General features: G+C 46.8%; 1 protein-coding gene across 2 annotated transcripts in view; it reads right to left on the reverse strand.

Moving 5' to 3' along the window:
* AP3D1 (adaptor related protein complex 3 subunit delta 1) overlaps window positions 1–21,774 on the reverse strand; it is a 2,198,421-nt gene that overhangs the window by 410,786 nt on the left and 1,765,861 nt on the right. For both annotated transcript variants that reach the window (XM_069649511.1, XM_069649512.1), the window contains one exon: window positions 2,012–2,173. In XM_069649511.1, coding sequence (XP_069505612.1) covers window positions 2,012–2,173 — 162 coding nt within the window. The remainder of the gene's footprint in view (window positions 1–2,011; window positions 2,174–21,774) is intronic.

Below are 21,774 nucleotides of genomic sequence, written 5' to 3' on the forward strand. Positions count from 1 at the left end.
GATTAGTTACTACTAAGAAAGACAGATCAGAAACGAAACTGATTTTTTCAGTACCGAGGATTCCCGCTTGACAACGGGGAATATTCATGAGCATGTGAATCCATGCCAGACCCCATGCTGGAGAAAAAGGATTTCTGTGTCGTTGAAAGTTGGATAGCGACAGGGAGATGGTTTGAATTTGGAGATGTATGGCTTTGGTCAGTATTTGGTAAGTTCAGTCCGTCTACCTCCACCTGGGTCACATTTTGTTCAGCAGATACATTTTATTTGCGTCTGTGCACTACCTGCAGATCCGGGTGTCGGTCTCGCCTCGCAGCTGCCATCATTCGCATCTGCTTGTATTGGGACAATGGTGGTTCCAAAAGTGGAGGAGGAGTGGGAGAAAGAGGCAGGTCAATTACGGAAAGCGTCTTTGCCTTATGTCTTGCGCGCAGTCCTGTGGAGGCAACCATGTCCACGATGATAGAGCGGGTAGTACAAACACTGAACAACGGTTATCGGTTAAGTCATTAAGGAGTATGGAATGATCTACTGTTGTTGCCTCCTGACAGCTACACAGACTCCACAAGACTTTGCTGACTCCGTCTTTCGATTGGCTGAGTAAATGGGAAGAGAGAAAAGGCCTTGCTAGTCTTAACCGCCAGCAGCCACCACTTACCAGTCACTTTGCAGCCGCATTTGCAGCACAGAGGTCCTTTTCGCAAGTGGGAGAGGGGTGGAGCATGTCCACTCTCACTGCGTCCCCAAGAGTGCTTAGAGGTGTAGATGCATTTATCCTTTCCTGCACAGCAATAAATATATATAAATATATCAGCTAGACTTCCAACACAAATCGTCCACTCCCGGCAGTATAATCGTTGGGGTAGCCACGCCTCCGCACTCCGCCACCCCGAGAACACACAGCAGCACACCGCTGCGCATCTGTTCTCAATGCTGCCTTTAAAGGAAGCGCCGTCCCCCAGCTAGTAGCCACTATGGAAAGACTTCACTTGCAAGTATCAGCAAGAAAAAAGTGTCTGTGTTTCACAGCCGCACACCGCTTATGAGAATAAAATGGCATATGTTGATAAATCATCAAACAGTGTGCTGCATCTCATTACTGACCCCTCACACTTCCCTCGTAGAAGATGCTTAAGAGCATATGGAAGAACAGAATGCAAGAATATGGGCTAGAATGTGATATGTGCGGTATACATGCGTGACAATGATTGCAACTTAGTAGATCACATGACACTTTTGGAACGAGATCGAGGGAAGCATGAATTAATTACAACGGCAATGAAGTATACAAATCGGAGGCTTTGCTGTTTACGCTTTTCTTTGTATATTTTTACTATTCCATCTTATTACATTCTGATTGCTACTACATGAAAGTATGCATTTGTCTTCAATTTTGTTTACTTTATTACATATTTGATTGTGTGCTTCCAATGTAATCAGATACATGTGGCTTACTATCCTGTTGTGAGCCAAAAACCTCTTCTGAACAAAGCAAACATTACAAATATAAAAACTAAACTGAAGAGATAAATAAGAAATTACAAATTAGATTAAAATAAAGAAAAATGCTTGAATTTTGAGTCCTGTGGTAAACACATTGTTGGATTTAAAATTGGAACAGAAAATTAATAGGACACTGGGAGTTGTGCAGGAATGTTAATTTTCTTTTTAATTTACAATCCGTTGGCCCTGAAAAAGCTCATATTTGTGGTATAATCCATTGCTACAACTGGAGTGAAAGACGTAAACGCTAGAGTAAGTAATCCTTAACTTTAGGGTGTTTGACTATTCATAATTTTGGTTAATAAAACATTGAGACAAGTAGATATCCACATGCATTGATTTGCAAAGGGCTCAAAGATGAACGCTTATCCACCGACTGCCACAATTTCTATGAGTTCTTGTAAAACCTCTCTCTTTAGGAGACCAAAATATTATCGTACAAAATGGATCATTTCCCTTCTTTCACAAAGATCAGAAAACTAGATTCAGAGGTGTGCAACCCACTAACCGGCAGGGGCTCTTCATCCAGTGTCCCATTCTGCACAGGATCCACGGTTTCTTCTTCACTGTGGTGGTGGTGATGCCGACGATGGTGGTGCTTCTTTCGAGATTTCTTCTCATCTTTTAATTTCTCTTCCTTTTTGTGCTTCTTCTTATGCTTTGAGGGTTTCTGTCACAATGTATAAGACAACACTGTCAAAACATTACGGCAATGCCCAAATCATAGGTAAATTCTGCCAACACTCAACATGTTCAAAATTCAAGACTGCAAACTGTCTACTTGACAAATTACAACTGCCCCTACTGTAGTGGGCAGGAAGTGCCTCCTAAGAGTTTAGAGGTGCTTCATCTCAGATTGCAGGAGGAAGGAGGTGTAAAGATGGATTTTCAGACTCAGTCTTGTGGACCGATTTTGAGGCCATCCTATTGTAATGAACAGGGACAAAAATGAATCTCTAGCCAAACTATCTGGGTAGTGTGGATGAGCAGCAAGGCTTAGATTTAGGAGGGCACGAGAGTGGTGAAGGGTTCAGTTAAGCACACATAGAACGCCCTTAGCAATACAAGTAAGGCATACTTTATAAAAATACAGTTTATTTAGGCCTTTGAACAAACTCTTATCAATGAAAAACTACAGGAGTAACACAAACATACAATATTACATACACATCCACCTTGACATATTCTGCTAAGAGTACTAACACTTTTAAATACAGTTAGAGATAGATTTCAAGATACTGTAAATATAACAAAGCGAGCTCAGAAATCAATACTTTGAGAACTAATATGTTTATAATAAAGTAATAAGCTAACACCATGCACAGCCTTATAAATAAGGTATGAACCTCAAAAAGACCTCCCTGGCTACAAAAAAAAAGCTGGATCCCAGTGCTTTACAGTCTCAGGTCCCAATAAAAGTATTTTCAGGATGCTAGGAATCTCTTTTAGCAAGTTATACAAGTGGCTTGAGACAACAATTAGTTGCAAGTGTTCCAAAAGTGAATGCAATCAAGATGAAAGTCTTTAACACAGCCTCTTCCAACCTAACCAGCTTAGTGTGATAATAGACCAAAAACAGCACAGTTCAAGGGTAGGCAAAGGAGAGCTGAGGCTATGACATTACTCCCATTGAACCCTGTGGAGACAGGAAGGGCCCAAAACAGGTATGTTTAGTCGCCCCCTGTATTCAGATTCTCTCATGGACCGCTATAGAAGTTCCTGAAAATGCTTTGCCTTCTGTATTCAGTTTTTTTGGTTTATTGCATTCTTTGAAGCGCAGACCTACCTCGAAAGCAGAAGAGCGTGCACAAGGTTTAGGCAGCCAGCATTTGGGCTGGCAGCTTAACAGTAGCACAGTACTGTACGTCCATTGGGATTAGTCCATGGTCAGGTGCCTTGGTTCCGTTGGGGAAAGTCCAGGGGCCTCGGGTGCAGAGGTCACTTTAGGTGTTGGGTTATTGGGTTTTGCTAATCGCTTTTCTAGGCACTGATGGACTAGTTCTGGACAATGAACAGCTGGACACACAGACCACTTACTGGACCACCACTCCGTCGCCTACCTTAGTAAACCTGCAGTATGCAAAGCAGGCAGCTAACAGCGATGGCCACTTGAAGAAAATGGCAGAAAACGGCTCTTGTGCGAAAATAAAGAAACTGCCCCTGCTTCTTTGTGCAAATCTGTAATTTCAGCGAAAAGCTTCTTATTCCATAAGCTGAGGATCTGCAGGGTCCCAAAGCTCAACTCCGAATGGCGACTGTTGCAGTGGAGTAGCCAAGGAGGGAGTCTTGCTAGCCCACAGGACGGTTCAGAGACTGTAACAGTGCTTTCAACTGCTAGAACTTTGAGCAGAGGTTGGGACTGATTGCGCCCACTGGTCCGGGGGTCGAAGCACTGATGAAGGTCTTCAGCACATGTGCAGAGAGACATGGCTAAACCGGGAAACTGAAGAAACAGCTCTTGGTGATCTTTCAACAATGATTTTCGGGTCTTCAGAAGTCCTCTCTCCTTCGCAGAGCTCTTGCTGCCAACAATGATCTGAGGAATGGATACAGAATCCCAGCTCGAGTTGCTCCCAGCCCACCAATGGCAAGAAATTCAAACTTGAAAAGGGCTTTTCAATCATGCACAGCCTTTGGCCACTGCATATGCCCAGCAACAGACACTAGCACAAATGTGAACTGGATCTAGACAGACCCAGCCCCCTCACACACAGACCTCCACTTTTCCTGTGAAACCTGGCTCTTTGCCTGGGAATGGCCTTGGCATAAATGAATATCCAGCCACTGTAGGGCAGGAAGAAGTTCAAAGTAAAAGATAGTCAAAGGGCAGGTAAAATCTTGGCGCACACTCATTTTAGTACACCCATGGTACTCTAATTGGCAGTAAACTGCAAAATACAAAAGTGCACCAGACTACGAAAAAGAAAACATCATAACAGTATCTGCTGCCACCAGCCCATCCTGGACACATCATAAAGTACTCACAAAGTTAACAAAAACAAAGCTACAGGGACACAAAGTGCCCCGCCCCATTTTGCATATGGTGATGTCTGCAGGAAAATTAAACAAATAACTTTACTACTAGACTAGAGTACTCCTGCACAGATAGCCCCAGGGACTGATAAGTGCCACCAAAAAGCTTAGCAAGGTAAATGGGACAAAAAGGTGTCTCTTACCTCAAAAGTCATCAAAGTTTTGAAAACAATAGCAAACGGTAGGGTGTCACACTGAGATCTATGAAGGCAAAGCAGCAAAAAGAAGAATCTTTCCTAACAGGAGGCATCCGGTAATATTGAAAAATTGCAGAGCAAAAAGGAAGAATCATTAATGCAAATCTGGATACCAAGAAAGCAATGTATTAAAGGGTTTTCTAGTGGGAGGTTCGGGAATGTTTAGAAACAAGCCACTTGGCATGCTTTTAACTCTAGGGTTGAAAACATTCCTTTGTATTAGAAAGCTGGCTGCCTCTAAACATGTCTTTAAACACATTACAGTAAAAGGACTACATCCAATTAAATATTCATCACATTTAAGCAAAGATCTTACCCCCTCAATCAATGAACAATGAACATTCATCACTAAGCAATAATAAATAGCTGGGAATTTTAAATATGATCTAGACATACATGTAGAGCAGTGCCCATAAGTTAAACAATGCAAATATTATGACACAACATACTTCCATGGATCCTTAGTGTAGACCTCTAATATCTTCTTGGCAAACTGTTACCCATAGTGAATGCACTGAGTACTTCAAAAAGTCTGCGCAAAACCATCCTAGACATTCTGGTTCATCAAGGTCAACCGAGACATGTGTTCTGGCAAGAATGTTCCTCCCGAGGAAAAAGTTGGCAAGATCCTCTATTTCAACTCTTCAATTCCAGGGCCAAGTTGCGGCTTCTGCCTTCCTCCGATTTGAGGCTTCTGAAGGAACAAGTTACTTACCTGTAACTGTTGTTCTCCAGCATGGTTCTGGCATGGATTCACATGCTCATGAATATTCCCCGTCGTCAAGCTGGGAATCCTCGGTAAAGAAAAAACCAGTATCAGTTTCGTTTCTGATCTGTCTTTCGTAGTAGTAACCAATCACTGGTCTCTGCGTCATACTGACCACAGCCAATGACTGCCCTCTACCTAAGCCCCGACTCTGGCAGCCATCTTCAGATTTGGAAGCACCTGAAGTGGCAGTATGACCAAGTGAAGAGCCGCAGAGGGGTAGGCGGGAGGGTTCGCATGTGAATCCATGCCAGACCCATGCTGGAGAACAACAGTTACAGGTAAGTAACTTGTTCCTTCTCCAGCATGGGGTCTGGCATGGATTCACATGCTCATGAATAAAGAATACATAGCAGTACACACATGCACAACCACGGGAGGTGGCAAAGGCTCAACATTAAGCATTACATCAAACTCCACATTAAGCAATCTTACCTCCTCACCAGGCTCACCTCAGGCGAACAGGTTGCGCAGCACTGCTTGGCCGACCCTGGACTCCTCCCTGGAATCCCGATCGACGCAGTAGAATTTCATGAAGGTGTGCGTCGACCTCCACGTACCAGCCCTGCATATGTCCAGCAGGGGCACACCAGATAGGAACGCCGTGGTAGCTGCGATCGCTCTGATGGAATGGGCTCTCGGACGGCCAGGCAGCGGTCGGTTTGCCAACCGATGACAGTACATGATACATCCGGAGAGCCATCTGGAAATGGAAGCCTTCGAGAGAGCCTTCCCCTGATTGACAGGTCCAAAGTTCACAAAGAGTTGTGACGTCTTCCGAAAACACTTCGTGCGGTCCACGTAGAACTTCAGCGCACTAGCCACATCAAGCAAGTGCAAAGTCCTCTCAGCCGGCGACAAAGGCGACGGGAAAAACACAGGCAACTCCAAGGGTTCGTTGAGGTGGAAGTCCGACGGCACCTTGGGCATGAAGGAGGGGTGCGTCCTGAGCACCACCTTCGTGTCGTGAAAAGTCAAGTATGGTGGCTTGCAAGATAGGGCCTGGATCTCTCCCACTCGTCGTGCGGAGGTGATGGCCACAAGAAACGCTGTTTTCCACGACAGGAACTTCAACGGGGCCGAGTGCAGAGGCTCGAACGGAGGTCCCATGAGCTTGGTCAGAACCACGTTGAGCTCCCACGCCGGGGCCGGAGCCTTCACCGGCGGGAACGATCTGAACAGTCCCTTCATGAACTCTTTCACCAGACGATGAGACCACAAGGACGTCCGCCCCGTGGTTCTGGTGTATCGGGAGATCGCAGCAAGATGAATCTTGATGGACGCGTGTGCCAGTCCAGCCTTGGCCAGCGTCAACAGGTACGGCAGTACTTGGGGAGCCGTAATCCTTAGAGGGTTAATCTTCTGTGCGTGGCACCAGACAGAGAACCTCTTCCATTTGTGTCCGTAGCATTTAAGAGTCGAGGACGCCCTGACCTTTGGAAGAACCTTTCTGCAGTCGGCCGGTATGTCGTATCCTCCAAACTCTAGCGCTGCAGGAGCCAGGCCTGCAAGTTCAGCGACTTCGGGTCGTGGTGGAGGATGGCGCCTCCTTCCCTGGAGAGCAGGTCCGCCTCCACTGGCAGCTTGATTGACGGGGACGCTGACAAGTCCAGAAGGTCCGGGAACCATATCTGCCTCGGCCACGCAGGTGCGACGAGGATCATCCTGCACCGTGACCTCTTGAGCTGGTTGATGAGCCGGATCAGCAGTGGCAGTGGAGGGAACGCGTATAGGAACAGGCCCTCCCAGGGGAACGAGAAAGCATCGCCCATGCTCCTCGGCTGGGGAAACCTGCTGGCGAACCTCCGGCACTTGGAGTTCGTCGCCGTCGCAAACAGGTCGATCTGGGGTGTGCCTCACCGTCGGAAGAGGCGATCCACTAGATCCTGCCGTAGTTCCCACTCGTGGCACGAGCGCAGCTCCCTGCTGAGTGAGTCAGCGATGGTGTTTTTTATCCCTGCCAGATGAAACGGCACCAGAAACATCCTTTGGGCGACGGCCCAATGCCACAGGTCCTGTGCCTCCTTGGACAGTGCTGGCTGGTCTTCTTCCACGCCAACGCCGTGGCTTAAGACCTCGATCAGTTCTTCCTCAGAGGTTGAGGCCGAATCCACAACGACCTCCTGCCCCCCCCCCTTTTTCTTCTCCGTCGGAGGTTTCACAGGGGTCCTGTCGATGGGCATAAAAGAGGACTCCCTCCGCGGTGGCAGGGAGACTCTGAGCCCCCGAGGTCGCCACCACTGGTGAAGCCTCCACAGGCTGAGCCAGGGCCGCCGCGACTGTCTCGATAGAGGCCTTGGCCGGATGGATTAAGGCTTTCACCACCTTAGGTGCGCTCACCGCCTTCTCCTTGAGGGGGGGGGACACTGCCTCGCTCCCCCTCCGCCTTCGAGCTCGACCGGGGCCTCTCCAGGAGCTTCGCCGGGTGCTCGGCCTTCCTCTTACCCGACCCAGAGCGTTGGCTCGTGGTTGATGGTGCCGGGGAGGGTGCGCCCTGCCTGGCGCCCCTAGAGCCCGACCGTTCGGTGCTCCCGGTGCCAGCGGACTCGCGGTGCTTGGCCTTATGTTGGACCCCCGTCGCCGGGGCGTCCTCAAAGGTCTTAGAAGACCGCTCGGATTTCTTCCTCTTCTTCTCGCCGGACGGGCTCTTCCCTTCCAGCCAGTTGGCGAGACGTTGATGGCGGTCCTTCATGGTCCGCTCCGACATGTTGCCGCAAAACGCACAGTCCTTCTCCACGTGCGTCTTGTCCTCATGTAGGCAGTAAAGACAAAAGGAGTGTTCGTCTTCCTTAAAGACATTCTGCAGCTGGCATCCAGGGCAGACCCTGAACAGCTTTCCGGGCGTCGAGCTTCCCTTCTCCTGGGCCATGACCGAGATGGGCCTGAGAAACTTCTGGAGTCCTCCAAAAGCGTAGCTCGACGAATCTTCACCCTTGAGGGTCGGATGGAGAGTCGGAGCTTGAGGCTCTTTTGACCGAAAAAAACGAAGTTTTTGAGAAAAAACATGAAAAAATAGCACTAACGCTCGAGAGCAATAGCACGAGGATCCCAACACATGAACGTGCGGTAAAAATCTGAAGATGGCTGCCAGAGGCGGGGCTTAGGTAGAGGACAGTCATTGGCTGTGGTCAGTATGACGCAGAGACCAGTGATTGGTTACTACTACGAAAGACAGATCAGAAACGAAACTGATATTGGTTTTTTCTTTACCGAGGATTCCCAGCCTGACGACAGGGAATATTCATGAGCATGTGAATCCATGCCAGACCCCATGCTGGAGAATGTAGGCCACATGGAACAGTTTCAACCAGCCAAAACGAATACAATGCCACTTCTAAATGAGGATATCACACCTCCAAATATAAAATTATATAACAGCTTTTATTTCTACACTTTCCTTTTAAAACCATGCAGTAACGTGGACTATTTTTCAAATGTGAGTTCTACCAAAAAAACATACTTTAACCCAAAAGAAAAAGATTAAGCATATTTTTTACATTCATTAACACCCATTCAAACTATTACATAATAAGTAAAACATTTTTATTACGTCGACTAGCGATCCAATTAATCCAATTGCCAGAGGCTTTGTCAGGACATCAGTCAATAAGTTCTCTTTAGTATATTTGCATAAACAAACACTGGCTTTTTGCTCCACCTTCTGGGCTTACGGTCCTGCTGCATCATTTTAGTGCAAGAGACCTGATTACGAATGAGATTGCACAAGTGGATGCTTCGATGTTACGATGGATTTTCAGAATTTACAGATTGCGAGAGGCCATCTTAATCTGGTGAACAGGGAAAAACAGTCATGTTCAGCCACACTTCGGCAAGGTAGTGTGAGTGTGTTAGGAAAGATTTTGTTTTTGCCGCTTTCCATCCATAGACTGCTATCAGACACTCTTTCTCTTTGCTTATTTTGTACCCTGTGCTGCTTTTGCTTTACCTCCCAAGTCTGTTGGGAAACTGATTAGTCCCTAAAACAATCAGTACTGAGAGACTGTCCCTCTTTGTAAATTTCTTGTATTGTTACAATCGCACACATCTGCTTACAGTGAAATGTTGTTAGAATACTTTGTATCCTTATATCTTTTTATATAATGGCCTTCTGGTTACTTTTACTGTTTTCTAAACATTTTAGTCATGCACGTTTGCATTTACTGCAAATGGTTACTAAAAGGTGGGCAGCATCCTAAAATGGCCGTGCCACAAGGCTTTTCGCTTGTTCTTTGGCAATGTTGTGCCTCTGGTTCAGGTCATGAAATGCTTTATATGGAAAGCCCTATCCCAGGGAAAGCTTTGGCTTTTGTGGCCTGAGGGGTAGATTGTGTGGCTGGCCAGAGGAGGGGGCTGGGAATGTCTACTCCCGATCAACATCCCTAGTGCCTGAATGTATTTGTGGGCAGATGTTGTGGCCAGTGGCATCCTTGATTGGATAGCCACTGCCTGTTTGAATGGTGCATCCTTACCATTGATACGCTTAGGCGTGCCCCCAGCTTAATTCTTGGATGAAAGGAGGGCTCCCGTAGCCATTCAACAGATTATCGTCTGAGCAAAGACTTCACAAAGAAGTGCAGCTCATTGACTATGACCCCCCCTGAAGCTGACCAGCAGCAAGTCCAGTGCTGTCCTGGTGAAGCCCTGCTCATCTGCCCTGATTGCAAGAAGGCCCTTGTCACTGTTTCAGCTCCTCGACTGGTGGAAACAATTAGTCACGGGTCCGGCTTGAGGATCTGAGCCTTTGGAAGTTACCCTGGACAAAGTGTTGGACTGACCAGTTCTCTCCTGGGCTCCCTCGCTGCAGCGGTCCCCGTTCTTAGTACTTACTTGCAACCTGGAGGATTTTCAGTTGTAAGAACAAGGCGCCTTCTCCTGCATTTTCAGCTTTCTTGCATTAACAAATGATGTGCAGGGCCTGCTCCTGTATTCGTCCCCTGAAGATCACCTGTCTCCTACCGACCGTGGAGACTCTCGTGGCAACATCCTTCAATTCCTTGAGGTGTCCTGAGATAGTCTGACCTGTAGAAGCCTTCAGCTTTCATTTTGGGTGTTCTAATGGAAGCTTCCTGTAACAGATTCCCAAGCACCACTATCGACCATATCTACATCCTGATGCCACAGTGACCTCGCACCCACGACCCCTAGGGCCTTCCTTGAAGGGACCAAGCACAGAAGATGGACTTCCCCAACGGATGCTGTAACATGAGCAGTGGTCTCTAAAGGAATCAGAGTCAGGGGGGTAAGTTTACATAGCCGTTCCTTTCCTGTCTGTTCACCACTTGGTTACATGTGCGTAAAGGCCTGTTGCTAAATCATTCTTTCCTTGGTCGGTGGAGGAGTAGCCATAGTTCGTAGAACTATGCTAAGGATTGGGATTGAGTGATTCTACTTTACCAAACCTTCCTTTTTTTTAAAGCTTATTATTCAATATGTCTTGCACTGCCAATCTCAAAATAACCTACCTGAAATGTATCTACTTTCAAACTGGTGACCTTTTGAGTACAAGGCCTCAAACTATTTTAGGGTTGGACTTCAAAAGATAAAGGGAAGCTGTTTTATGATTATCTTGGATTGTTCTTTCTATTTATAAAGCATACGAGTTCCTACCTGTATTACACTAGTCGTGGAATGAAATGCAATTCTGCTTCTCCTAATGGTGAATGTATATATCTGCTTTAGAAGGGTTTTGTGTGACAATATTTTATTAAAGATTTTACTTGCTTAGTCTGTATTGTAAAGGCCTAATAAACTGTTGTGTCTTTATACTTGCATATCAAACTATAATTATTGGTTTCCGCTTTGAGGACTCATTGTACCCAGAGCTGCCAGGCTTAGTCTCACCCTCCATGAGACTAAGCCTGGCCGCTCTGCAACCTTATCTTGATTGGGTTTGGCTGACCTCTCCGTGCCTTCCTGGTTCACATAATAGGGTGGCCTCACAGAATCCTCCTAAGAGTGGATTTTGGACATCAATCTCAACACTGAGCATTAAGGATTATACTTGGGGGAGTGTGAGAGTGGTGAAGGATTCAGAGCACACTTAAAAACACAATTTGTGTAAAAATACAGTTCTATTTATTTAGGCCTTCGACAACTCTTAGCAATCAAAAACCACAGGTAAGTAAATCACCAAAAATACACTAATATATAGAAATTCAATTTGGGGTGCTGTGACTACAGAGCACCAACACTTTACTTTCAAACACAGTAAGAGCAATAACAGAACACTGTAGTATAGCAAAGCAAGTGAAGAAAAAGACAATATATGTATTGTACAAATTTCAGCACTAATAGGTAGAATAGGTAAAAATAAAGGTGTTGAAACAATACAAAGCCTTATAGTTACACTGCACTACACTTTAAAAGTCCTTCCATTGCTAGAAGAGGCTCTGCTAGGTGCCCTAAGGTTAAAGGTCCCAATTGTACACTTTGCAAGGAGCCAAGAGTCTTTTAGGTAGGCTGAACAAGGCTGGCAAAGCGAAAAGGCAGTTTATGAGTGTCTTCGAGATTAAGGACAGTAGAAGAACAAGTTACTTCTTACCTTGTAACGTTCTTTCGACGGGATGTTCCTCCGACGTATTCCTCATCTTAGATATCTCCTTCCAGCTCTGCTGCCCTCGGAAAATTTTTCTCTAGAGGGCGCTGCGCGTCGACGTCCTCCAAGTCGATGTCCCCCGACAGCCGCCGTATCGACGTCATCCTGCCTATAAAGGCCGGGCGCAGCGTCCGTTGCTCAGTTCCGTTTTGTAGCCCACAATAATACTTTCTGGACTAGACTAATCACCCTGAAGGAGCGTAAGCTGCAACAACACGGGAAGTAGAACTGCGGGGATGGATGGGAGGGTCGATGAGGAATACGTCGGAGGAACATCCCGTCGAAAGAACGTTACAAGGTAAGAAGTAACTTGTTCTTCGAAGGGATTGTGTCCTCCGACGTATTCCTCATCTTAGATAGGCTCCCATAGCAGTATTCTATTATTGGAGGAGGGAGTACTGACTTCACACTTTCTTCTATTGATGAATAGAATGCAGTACAGCCCTTCCAAACCTAGTCTCTTGACTGGAGGAGGAATCCAAATTGTAAAAACGTGTAAAGGTATGGACAGACGACCATGTAGCGGCCGCACAGATGTCTTTAACTGGCACGCCTCTTTTGAGGGCCGATGAAGCTGCAATACCTCTGGTCGAATGAGCCCTAAGGTTTTGAGGGGGCTCTTTCCCTGCCAGTTTATAACATTCCAGAATGGCTAGAATGATCCATCTGGAAATGGTCTGCTTAGTTATTGGTAACCCCAGCTTGTGACCTGCGTAACCTACAAACAGCTGGTCTGCCTGTCTTATCCTGGCTAGTCTACTGATGTAAAAACTTAAAGCCCTTCTAGGGTCTAGCCTGTGTAACCTCTCTTCCTCTTTCCCCGGGTGAGGAGGAGGATAGAAAGATGGTAGGTTAATCTTCTGAGTGATATGGAATTCAGAAACCACCTTTGGGAGGAAATTAGGCTTCACTTGCAGGACAACTTTGTCTTTGTGAAATATTGTGTGAGGGGGTTTACAAGAAAGAGCTTGTAATTCGCTCACCCTTCTAGCAGATGTAAGTGCTATTAATAAAACAGTTTTAAGGGTAAGGAATCTTAACGAACAAGAATGGAGTGGTTCGAAAGGTGTGCCCATCAGGAAAGTTAGTACTAAGTTTAAATCCCATAGGGGAACTTGGAATGGTCTTGGGGGATAAGCATTGGTTAACCCCTTTAGAAACTGTATTACCAAGGGTAATTTGAAATAGGATGGTTCTTCCGCAGTGCGCTTAAAGATGCATAGCACTGCGAGATAGCCCTTAATGGTGCCAACTTGAAGGCCTGAATTCGCCAAATATAGAAGGAAGGACAAAACCATTGGTGTACCACATGAAAAAGGGTCGATATTCTGTTCTCTACACCAGCTGCAAAATCTGTTCCAACGGCAGCGGTATAAAGACTTTGTTGCTGGCCTCCTTGCCGAAAGCAACACCTCCATAACATCATCAGGGAGGTCCCAATCCTTGTACCTCAACCTTTCAGAAGCCAAGCGTGAAGGTTGAGGGTTTTGATGTCTGGATGGAGAACCTGACCTCCCTTCTGTGAGAGTAGGTTCTCTCTGAGTGGAAGTCGAATTGGAGGGCAGATGGACAAGTCTAGAAGGTCCGGGTACCACGTTCTCCTGGCCCAATCCGGGGCAATTAGGATCATGGTTCTCCGGAATCTACTCAACCTCCTGATCATTTGAGGAATGACAGAGACCGGTGGGAACCCGTACAGAAGCGGAAACTCCCAGTCCACTATGAACGCGTCTCCCAGAGCTCCTCTCAGGGGAAATTCCCTTGAGCAGAACAGATCGCATTTCCTGTTGACGCTGGTGGCGAACAGATCCACCTGAGGGGTTCCCCAAAGGGCGAAGATCTCTTGAAGGACTTCCTGAGCTAGTTCCCACTCGTGGGAGACTGCTCTGCCTGCTCAGAGCATCCGCTGTCAAGTTCTTCTCTCCGGCTAGGTGAACTGCCGATAGAGAGATTCCTTCTTGGATTGCCCAAAACCAGAGCTGCATCGCCTCTCTGCACAGGGGTAGTGATCCTACGCCTCCTCTTTTGTTGAGGTAATGCATGGCCACTGTGTTGTCCGTCATTATCAGGACATCTTTCCCTTGTACAGCTGGCAGGAACGCCTTCAGCGCAAGTCTGATGGCTCTCAGCTCTAACAGGTTGATATGTAGTCTGGACTCCGATGGAGACCAACGACCGCTGATGGTCAAGTCGTTGGCGTGGGGTCCCCACCCCGTGAGTGAGGCATCCGTGACTACTGTTATCTCCGGCCAGGGTTGCCAAAAATGTTTTCCTTTCATAATGTTCTCCTGACAGGCCCACCACTGAAGGACTCGAGCCACCCTGTCGGGAACCTGAAGAAGATCTGTCATTCTCCCTGAGAATTGTGACCACTGAGTCCTCAGTGCCCACTGGAGGGATCTCATTCTCAGGCGAGCCTCTAGCACTAGGAAAATGCAGGATGCCATGAGGCCTAGCAACCTCAAAAAGTCGAAGGCTGGGAGACGTTGGGCATTTTGAAACTTGGTAACCATCTGTAGAATATCTTGAGCCCTCACCTCTGGTGGCGAGGCTTTTCCCAAGGAAGTGTCCAGGATCGCTCCTATGAACTGGAGTCTCTGCAATGGTATCATTTGAGACTTCTTTAAATTGAGGGAGAAGCCCAGTCTGTGAAGGGAGTGGCACACGTGATTTAGTTGGATCTGAGCTTGTTCCGAAGAGACAGCCCTGATCGATCAATCATCCAGGTAGGGGTAGTCATGAATCCCTTCCCTCGTTAGACTTGCCACCACTACCGACATTAACTTGGTGAAGACCCTCGGGGCGGAGGTCAGCCAAAAAAGGGAGCACTCGAAATTGATAGTGAGAGTTGCCAATTGCGAACCTCAGGTATTTCCTGTGTTTGAGATGGATAAGCACATGGGAATAAGCATCCTGAAGGTCCAGAGATACCAACCAGTCCTGGAACTGAAGGGCCTGGAGGATCTGAGAAAGAGTGACCATCTTGAATTTGTCTTTTCTGAGGAATTTGTTCAATTCTCGCAAGTCCAAGATGGGTCTCAGTCCTCCGTCTTTCTTTGGAATGAGAAAGTAAGGGGAGTACCAGCCCTTGTTCCTCTCCGCTACAGGTACCGGTTCTATGGCACCTTTCTCTAACAGGTCCAAAATTTCCTGCAAGAGGAGCGGATCTGGAGCTTTCTGAGAGCTGATCCCCGGTGGATGACTCTGAGGTATGCGTAGGAGAGGCAGGCAGTAACCTTGGGCAACTGTTTCCAGTGCCCAAGCATCTGACGTGATAGCCTGCCATTCCGCCAGATGTTGAGTCAACCTGCTTCCTACAGGTGTCCTGTGAGGGAAGTCCTCAGAGTGGTTTTGGGGCGGCTGATGCAGATGGTAGAGGCACCTGCTGTTGCTGCGGCCTTTGAATATCTACCCCGTCCACCTCGGGTAGTTCTTCTTTGTCCCCTTTGAGCCGGTCGTCCTCTACCTCTTCCGAATGCGGAGTAGAAGCGAAAGGACTTGCCTCTCGCAGAGGTTCCTGTGGGACGAAAAGGTGTCTGACGGATTGCAGCGCCTAGGGATTTTGCTGCTGCTTTTGAAGTTTGCAGTTTTTCTAAACTGTCATCCGCCTTTTTCCCAAACAAAGAATAGCCATCGAATGGCATGTTCAAGAGCCTGGCTTGCACATCTGGGGCAAAACCAGACTTTCTCAACCAAGAAAATCTCCTGGTTGTTGTACTTGCCGCCATTCCTCTGCTGAAACTGTCAGCCGAATCAATGCCTGTCTGGAGGGATTCGCACATAGCGTCTTTACCGTCCTGTATGATATTCAGGAACGCCTCCCTTTCTTCTCCCTCCGGGATGCAGTCAGCCGCTGTAGAAGCACACTCCCAAAGTGTATGGCTGAATCTAGCAAGGGTGCAAGTAGCATTCACAGATTTTAACGCCATGCTACATGCAGAAAAAACTTTCTTTGCCATAGCATCATATTTTTTATCGTCCCTGTCCTGTGGGACGGTAGGATAAGCCGTCTTGACATCGGTAGAAGATGCTGCCTGTACCACCAGACTTTCGGGGGATGGGTGTTTTGACAAAAACTCTGGGTCTGTAGAGGATACCCTGTATTTTGTAGAAAGTCTTTTATTTACTGCCGGGACGACATCTGGGGTTTCCCAGTTTGTCATAATCTTCCTCTGAAGAGCTTTATGGAAAGGCACCACAGGATCCTCCTGTGGGCCTTTATCAAGAATATCCGTGAGGTCATCTTGTTGGAAAGATTGTGAAGGTGCAGACCACCCCATAAACTCTGTGATCCTGGCCATAAAGGCTCTATAGGGGGTTTCAGCATGCTCCCCCGGGTCTGGCCTAGCAAACTCCACACCTCAGGGGAAGTGCCTAACCCACTTGCCTCATGCAAGGAATCATGAAGATCCTTTAACCTGCGTTCTTCAGAGGAAAATTCCTCTCTAATTGGGGTTACAGGTCCCTGCAACTCAAATGTGTCTTCCTGTTCAGACAATTCACCCTCTTCCAAAATTGAGGACATAGTTCTCAATTGTTCTGAACTCATAAAGGGAGTAAAATCCCATTTCAAAGGCAGAGGGTGCCGAACTTGTCATTATCGGCCTCGAAAACGTCGAAGGCTTCGAGCGTGGCGTTGAAAACAAAGGCGGAGGCCTCGATGACCTCGACAGAATTGGGATTCTACTCGACAATCTCGAAGCCATCGTCATCGAGGACCTGGGGATAGTCACTGGGTGTGTCGTGACCGTGACTTTTCTTGGCGTCGACGCCGGTGTCGAAGCTGGCGTCGAGTCGACAGACCCGTGTGTCGAAGGTCCCTTCGACAACGGCGTCGAAGACACCGACCTCGGCGTCGACGGAACCTTCGAGGAAGGTTTGGAGGTCATAGTCCTACTCGAGGGTTCGAGACGCGCTCGAGAGGTTTCCTTCGCCGGGTACTGCGACTCGCGGCGTTTTTGACCTTCGGGTCTTTCGACCAGAGCATCGCTCTCGGCAGTCTTCGAGGGGGTCGAGGCCGCTTTCTCGAAGACGATCATATTTTTGCGGAATTCCTCCCATTCAGCCCGGGAACTATGTTTCGTGGGGCAAGGGATTCTTTTTGGCGAAACAGAGGAAGAGGAAGACGGAGAAGGGGATCTTCGACGTCTCCTCTTCGAGTGCTTCGATCTCGAAGAGTGATGGGACCCACTCTGAGACCTGGAGCGCGAATGGTGACGAGGAGACGAGTGTCTCGACTTCGTCGACGAAGAAGAAGAAGCTTTAAAAGTCTTACCTTTCTCCAGCTTCCCCCTACGCTCCTTCAGGGCCTTAGCTGTCATGGACATACAGTCCTCGCACTCCGAACAATGGTGTTCAGCTCCCAAACACCACAGACAAACTCTGTGAGGGTCAGTCAGTGACATCTTTTTTTCACAATCTCAGCATTTTTTGAAGCCGGATCGAGGAGTTGTCGGTTCCGACGAGGAAGCCATCGAGTACGGATCGAATAACTCGAGGTAAATAGGATTAATCTGATAAGAACTGAGCAACGGTATTCCGAGGCACTGAGTAAGCGCGGAAAAACGGAACTGAGCAACGGACGCTGCCCGCGGCCTTTATAGGCAGGATGACGTCGATACAGCGGCTGTCGAGGGACATCGACTTGGAGGACGTCAACGCGCAGCGCCCTCTAGAGAAAAATTTTCCGAGGCCAGCAGAGCTGCAAGGAGATATCTAAGATGAGGAATACGTCGGAGGACACAATCCCTTCGAAGTATATTTTGTAGGAGGTCCACTCTCAATCCAACGACACCTTAGGGGAAGTCTGGGGTGAAATACTTGACCAAACTCCACTAAGCACAGTCAAGCAAGGGAAAGCTAGGGTAAGGACTTTACATCAGTTGAGCCATATGGAAGCATGTGGGCTGAAACCGGTATATTAATTCACCACCTGTCCTCCAATTACCTGTGCAACCAATCCTGGGGGCTCCTGACTTTGCTATGCCCACTTACTTTGTGCTTTGGTGTCGTCAGGGGAGACCCAGGATTCATTGGTACAGAGGTCACTTACGGTTTCCGGATTTGGCACCGTCTAGTCAGCAGGTACATTCTCTGGCATGTGACAGTTGGAGTATCATTGGCAAGTTGAAGAAAGGGTCACCACGTTGTGGATGAGCTCAGACGACCTCAAGGACACAATGGAGGCGGCAACAGCAATGACACCCGAAATCAAGCGGCAGACGTCGACACTCATGGTGGAAACAAAGAAGCCGATCCTGCAAGGCACCTCTTCATGCTAGAGTGTTACAACTTAACAGGGAGGCCACTTGGTCCACAAGTCGAAGGTCTAAGGAATCCAAACCTTGGATGGCGACTGATGCAGCAAGGCAACTCAGAAGGAAGCCCGTTAGTCCACAGGATGGTAACAGGTTACTTCTGAAGGCTTTCAACAGCAGGATCCTCGAGCAGGGGCTGGGATTGGTTGTTCCTAAGGGCCCAGCGGGTCGAAGCACCGATGAAGGCCTTCTTGAGATCAGCAAAAGAGCAGTGATTCGCCAAACGTTTGTTGAAGACCTTACTTGTTGGCTGCAATGATGATTTCCGGTCCTCCGCAAGATGCTTCTCTTCGATGGGGTCTTGGCACCAACAACTATTTGATGAACTGTGAGATATTTTTACTCCAGGAAAATGAACAGAAACACCAGGTTAGGCCTCAATGCAAAATACATTCTTCTTGTGGAAATGCACACTGGCAGGATGAAAAGCCAGCCTCAGAAACTTCAACACTGTTAGTGTGCCTAGGTGCACTTCAAAATTCACTTACCAAATAGGCAGTGCATGTGATGGACCGAGCCAAGAAAAATTGAAGGATGATTCTACATGGAAGCAGGTTTTTTTTTTTTCTTTTTTACACACAAACTGCAACGTCTATAAGCGTGTGCAGTTCATGGCTGGAAATAAAGACCTGGAGCTAAATGTCCCTTGCCAAAATGAACATATTATGAGTGGGGCCTAAAAGTCTAATAAGCTTCACATGAAAAATAAATTGATAAACAAGACAAAAAAGACAAAGTGAAGAAGTATCGGCGCATTGAATTAAATGGCCGAAGCCAAACTCAGGAGCGCTGGTGAATTCGCCCCATTCCCGTTGACACGGAAAAGGGGACTGAGGTGTGGCCCCTGGAGGGCGGAGTCAGGACAGCGCATGCTCCCTGGGCTGCCCCCCTGCACGCTTCTAAATTTAAAGGGGAAGAAGATTTTTTCTAGTGAAAAAGGTTCTGTCTCCCGTACCTTGGAAGGGACGCCCATACAGTATCTAGGAAAGGGGACACAATAAATAGAAAAGGCTTTATTTTTTTTCAGATGCAACATTGCAAAGGCCTTATGGGCCCAAGGAAAATGTAACCTTCACCAATAAAAGTGGCTGTTGCTAGATGCAGGGCTCAAAGTTAGATTTCCTGAGAAAGAGTCAGTTGCTATGCAGAACACACATGCAGTGATCAAGAAACCTTATGGAGGTCTGGTCTCGGGGAGAAGCAATGAAATGACCATTGGCTGTGGAAGAAGAAAGGCTAATGAGTTTACTCCAGGTTAAAATCAAGGTTGGAGCAGCAATGATGAAGCAGATGCCCAAAGCTTGAAGGGAAATGAAAACAAACTAAGGAAATTGTGAAATGAAACTTGAGATCTGCATACATGTTGAAGATTCCCATTAGTTTAAATGGACTATCATAATTGTTCATTTTCTCAGCAACACGTTGCACAGAGGCCATTCAGGTGTCATTTTAAAGCTAATTCTAAGGCAGTTGTGTTGCCATGGTGTTAATCAAAATCTGAGTTTCAGAACTCAAATTCTAATCGAACATGTGATGGTAGTTTCTCAGAAAATGTCACAAGACCGAAAAGCTGAGGAGGTAGTAGATTACGGAATCTTTCAACTGTCTGTAAAGTTTGGCGACACTAACTCTCATCAATTGTGTGTAAATAGCGAAAAACCAGTTTGCACATGCAGCATCCTGCCGACACAGATTTCTTTTACAGTATAATAACCTTCTTGCCAAATGTCAGTATACAATGGTTATCACGCCATAGCACACGTTCTTATTACCCTTACATAATAGTTTAAGAAAAGTCACATTGCTACAATACAAGGACAACACAAACGGCCCCAAGAAGTTGCGTTGTTATATAAATGTGTTTTAGTACGTGTAACAAAAGTGGGCAGCTTTTCCCTTAGAGGGCAAGCTGTTAATTGGGAAAACAAAGTTGCTTCTTCGTTTGCCGAATGCACTGTGGATTCAACGAGTGCACAGTTAACATTGACTGCACACATCACAAGTGAAAAGAAGCCCTGCATCCATGCTGGAGAAAACTAAGTATGGGCGAAAGTAGGCACCCCACCACGCCGGCTGTATTTTTTTCTGCAGTGCAGATGACATTCAGCATGCCCTTTGGTCATCTACATACTACAGAATCAAGACATAAGCTGAGGCTGGTGTTATGTATTTCCCAAGAAACCGTTTATCTTCATAAGATAACATGCGTTCAGTTCCACTGCACATTCGATATCAGATTTGCTATCAGATTTGCTATTAGAATAAGGCGACATTATGATCCCATCATGAGTTGCAGGGAACACCATGCGCATGCCCAGATAATCAGTGTGCGACTCAACTGAGCCAATACACATATAGCCCCAAGAGTAGGGCAAACAACACAGCTACCAGGACACGGAAAGGAGCATACTGGGCCAACTGGCCAGGTAAGCCATACAGCGGAGGCTGTCTAAAAGCTCTGCATCATGCATACAAATTGACCCACGTGGGATCATAATGGCACCTTATTCTAATAGCAACTCTGATATAATTGAATGTGCAATGGAACCAAACGTTTCTACACTGGACTTTCTTAAACTAGAAGACAGAAAAACATGGCGGAATATGCCTCCACCATGCACGATTATCAGCACAACGAAATTGCGGGAGGTCACTTTACCACCCACCATTATCAGGCCAGACTCTGCATCTCCGACATAGGGATGCCCTATCTAATCCAGTAAACAGATCAATCAGCCAAAATTAACCCACACTCCACATAGTCACACACTGGGAACCATATTAAGACTCCCAATAGCACACCTAGCCAGTCACTTACCAACACTCCCCACAGTCCCACAACGGAAATAATACTCCCCTTAAAAATGCTAGTCCCCAGCAAAGACTTAAAATTTGTGTGTTAGTTGAGACCCCATGACACTTGGGCAAAATAATTGCATGCTCAAAATGGATGTGCCCTATCTGTGTCCTATGCCAACACACCTAGGGCCCACTACTCACTCTCACTCCAGAGAACGGACTCTGCCAATTGCTCAATGGGGCAGACACGTACACCGTAGATTGACTCATTCACATTTCTGTTTTTATATAATGCCCAACCGGATGACAACCACAGGAAAACTGAAGTCCAATACAGTACAGCCAACAGGCAGCTAAAATCCACAAGTTAGGTAAGGCCAAATAAATTCATAAGCTCTACTGTAAGGCTTCATAAATGAAAACTATAAAAATGAATAAAGATCTACAGCTCAAAATTAACAATGATCTTTGCTTGTTCTTATTCCTCCCATCTTCCTCCTTAAGTGTTTGTAACTAATGCAAGTAATAACGTGTTGATATTTAACTTATAATGAAGAACCTGCT

This window comes from Ambystoma mexicanum, chromosome 1p, assembly GCF_040938575.1.
Source record: "Ambystoma mexicanum isolate Mex_15411 chromosome 1p, UKY_AmexF1_1, whole genome shotgun sequence".
NCBI classification, from domain to species: Eukaryota; Metazoa; Chordata; class Amphibia; order Caudata; family Ambystomatidae; genus Ambystoma; species Ambystoma mexicanum.